This window comes from Oncorhynchus keta, unplaced genomic scaffold (genome assembly GCF_023373465.1).
Source record: "Oncorhynchus keta strain PuntledgeMale-10-30-2019 unplaced genomic scaffold, Oket_V2 Un_contig_4270_pilon_pilon, whole genome shotgun sequence".
Taxonomy (NCBI): Eukaryota; Metazoa; Chordata; class Actinopteri; order Salmoniformes; family Salmonidae; genus Oncorhynchus; species Oncorhynchus keta.
This window is the reverse complement of record NW_026287680.1, coordinates 22034-25000: the sequence shown is the minus strand read 5'-3', so window position 1 is coordinate 25000 and position 2967 is coordinate 22034. Positions and strand designations below refer to the sequence as shown.

The following is a 2967-nucleotide window of genomic DNA, read 5'->3' as shown; positions in this document are numbered from 1 at the left end:
TCATCACCCACAGCCAGCCTCCTCATGCCAGCCTCCTCAGTCAGTCAGCACACAGCCAGCCTCCTCACGCCAGTCATCACCACAGCCAGCCTCCTCAGGCCGCATCACCATAGCCAGCCTCCTCAGGTCACATCACCAGCCAGCCTCCTCACGTCCAGTCAGCACCACAGCCAGCCTCCTCACGTCATCAGTCAGCACATCACAGCCAGCCTCCTCAGGTCAGCCAGCCAGCCTCAGCACCACCAGCCAGCCTCCTCAGGTCAGTCATCACCATAGCCAGCCTCCTCAGGTCAGTCATCACCACCAGCCTCCTCAGGTCAGTCATCACCATAGCCAGCCTCCTCAGGTCAGTCATCACCCAGCCTCCTCAGGTCAGTCATCACCATAGCCAGCCTCAGGTCAGTCATCACCACAGCCTCCTCAGGTCAGTCATCACCATAGCCAGCCTCCTCAGGTCAGTCATCACCACAGCCTCCTCAGGTCAGTCATCACCACAGCCTCCTCAGGTCAGTCATCACCACAGCCTCCTCAGGTCAGTCATCACCACAGCCTCCTCACGTCAGTCATCACCACAGCCTCCTCACGTCAGTCATCACCACAGCCTCCTCACGTCAGTCATCACCACAGCCTCCTCACGTCAGTCATCACCACAGCCTCCTCACGTCAGTCATCACCACAGCCTCCTCATGTCAGTCATCACCCACAGCCTCCTCACGTCAGTCATCACCACAGCCTCCTCACGTCAGTCATCACCACAGCCTCACGTCAGTCATCACCACAGCCTCCTCACGTCAGTCATCACCACAGCCTCCTCACGTCAGTCATCACCACAGCCTCCTCACGTCAGTCATCACCACAGCCTCCTCACGTCAGTCATCACCACAGCCTCCTCACGTCAGTCATCACCACAGCCTCCATCACCACAGCCTCCTCACGTCAGTCATCACCACAGCCTCCTCCATCACCAGTCAGCCACCACCAGCCTCCTCACGTCAGTCATCACCACAGCCTCCTCACGCAGCCTCCTCACGTCAGTCATCACCACAGCCTCCTCACGTCAGTCATCACCACAGCCTCCTCACGTCAGTCATCACCACAGCCTCCTCACGTCATCACCACAGCCTCCTCACGTCAGTCATCACCACAGCCTCCTCACGTCAGTCATCACCACAGCCTCCTCACGTCAGTCATCACCACAGGGGGGTTACACACCAGCTGCAATTCCAAATCTATTACCTGTCTAACCACTTAACTTCCAAACCAGGATCTCATCAGCACAGCCTCAGGTGGATACTGACAGATCATGCTTGTGTCAGAATGAAGGTATGAACCACAATGATAAGCCCCCCTCACATCATGTACTGTAGGCTTTTCCAGACTATAAGATGGTCAGCGTGTCCCAAATTCCCCATAGGGCTCTGGTCAAAAGTAGTGCGCTTTATAGGGAATAGGGTGCCATGTGGGTAGTATCCAGACACTTATTGACTCACATGATCAGTCTGCTGCAGAACCTTGCACCTGTACCAACAGCTGTCCTCAGAGAAGACTGCCCCATAAATCTAGATGCAAACACAAGATAAAGGCAATGTATGAATCCAATGATAATGGTTTCTCTCTTCTCCATCACTCCAAGTCTAGGTTCTCCCTTTCTTTACCTTCTGGGGATTGGGAGTTCCAAGTACCCTTGGCGCTGTTGGGCATTTGTCTGCCAAGGCTTTTCTTATGTTGTCAATGGCTTGATCGTCCTTGACATTCTACAACACATAACAAACAAACAGATGTGAGTTTACTGTGTACATGTTTGGGTTACATTTCTTTGGTATTATTGTGTAAATCAAACGGATCAATCAACAGGTGAAATGTTCAACCAACGTTCTAACGTTAATTACGTTAAATAGTGGTATGTGCTACGTGGAGTTAGCTACCTGCGCCCAAAACGTGACGGCGTCCAAAACGTGTGTAACACCAACAAGCTCCACTAAAATGAAATGAAACCAGTATTAATACGCGAAGGATATTTTTTCATAATTAAGTGGATAGTTATAGAAATATTTAGACGACAAAAAGAATACTCACTATTCTCACCGTCCATCATTCATTGGTCTATGGTTATAGGTTGATTGGCTGTGATGTAAAATACACAACATGTGATACTCTATAATGCGCTAGAATGCATGTCTACGGCTCCCTGGCGAGGCCAACGTGAAATCTATCCATTTATAAATTCAAGTTTTGGGAGAAATAATTTGTTCTAAAAAACAGATGTTGTCCATGAAGTTACCGTGGAAACAGACAAACATATATTTTTAATTACAGTAGGTCAACCGAACAATCTCACCTGTTTGGATCTTGATATGGGTCTTCTGTAAACGAAAGAAATGTTTCTACTTAACCTCATGTTGAGGTCAAGCGGTTCATGGAAAAACCGGTCCCTCGAAGACACATTTTTCCTGTGATACTCTACAGTGGGTCTCTTAGCAGGTGTAAATAATGTGTAGTACATATTAAAGCGATAAGGCACGAGGGGTGTGGTATATTGCCAATATACCACGGCCAAGGGCTGTTCTTAAACCTGACGCAACGCGGAGTGCCTGGATACAGCCCGTAGCCGTGGTATAGTAGCCATATACAACAAACTCCCGAGGTGCCTTATTGCTATTATAAACTGGTTACCAAGGTAATTAGAGCAGTAAAAATACATGATTTGTCATACCCATGGTATAGGGTCTGATATACCACGGCTGTCAGCCAATCTGGATTCAGGGCTCAAACAACCCAGTTTATAATAGTTGAATATTGAATACATCATACTGTGTAAATAAAGGTATGTTTGTTATTCAACATGATAGTTGTTTTTTTGTGGTGTAAAGTACTTAAGTAAAAATACTTGAAAGTACTACTTAAGTTGTTTTTTAGGGGGGTATCTTTACTTTACTAATGATCATTTTGACAACTTTTACTACCCTA

At 47.8% G+C, this 2967-nt stretch overlaps 1 protein-coding gene across 1 annotated transcript in view; it reads right to left on the bottom strand.

Annotated features, from left to right (window-relative positions):
- Positions 1 to 2218, bottom strand: part of LOC118374609 (serine/threonine-protein kinase 31) — a gene marked incomplete at its 3' end in the record, with an annotated part of 39868 nt that extends 37650 nt beyond the window's left edge. The window contains exons 1-4 of the mRNA XM_052509251.1: positions 2077 to 2218; positions 1926 to 1978; positions 1656 to 1754; positions 1491 to 1559 (exon numbers count right to left, since the gene is read on the bottom strand). Coding sequence (XP_052365211.1) covers positions 1491 to 1559; positions 1656 to 1754; positions 1926 to 1978; positions 2077 to 2095 — 240 coding nt within the window. The remainder of the gene's footprint in view (positions 1 to 1490; positions 1560 to 1655; positions 1755 to 1925; positions 1979 to 2076) is intronic.
- Between the last annotated feature and the right edge of the window lie 749 nt (positions 2219 to 2967).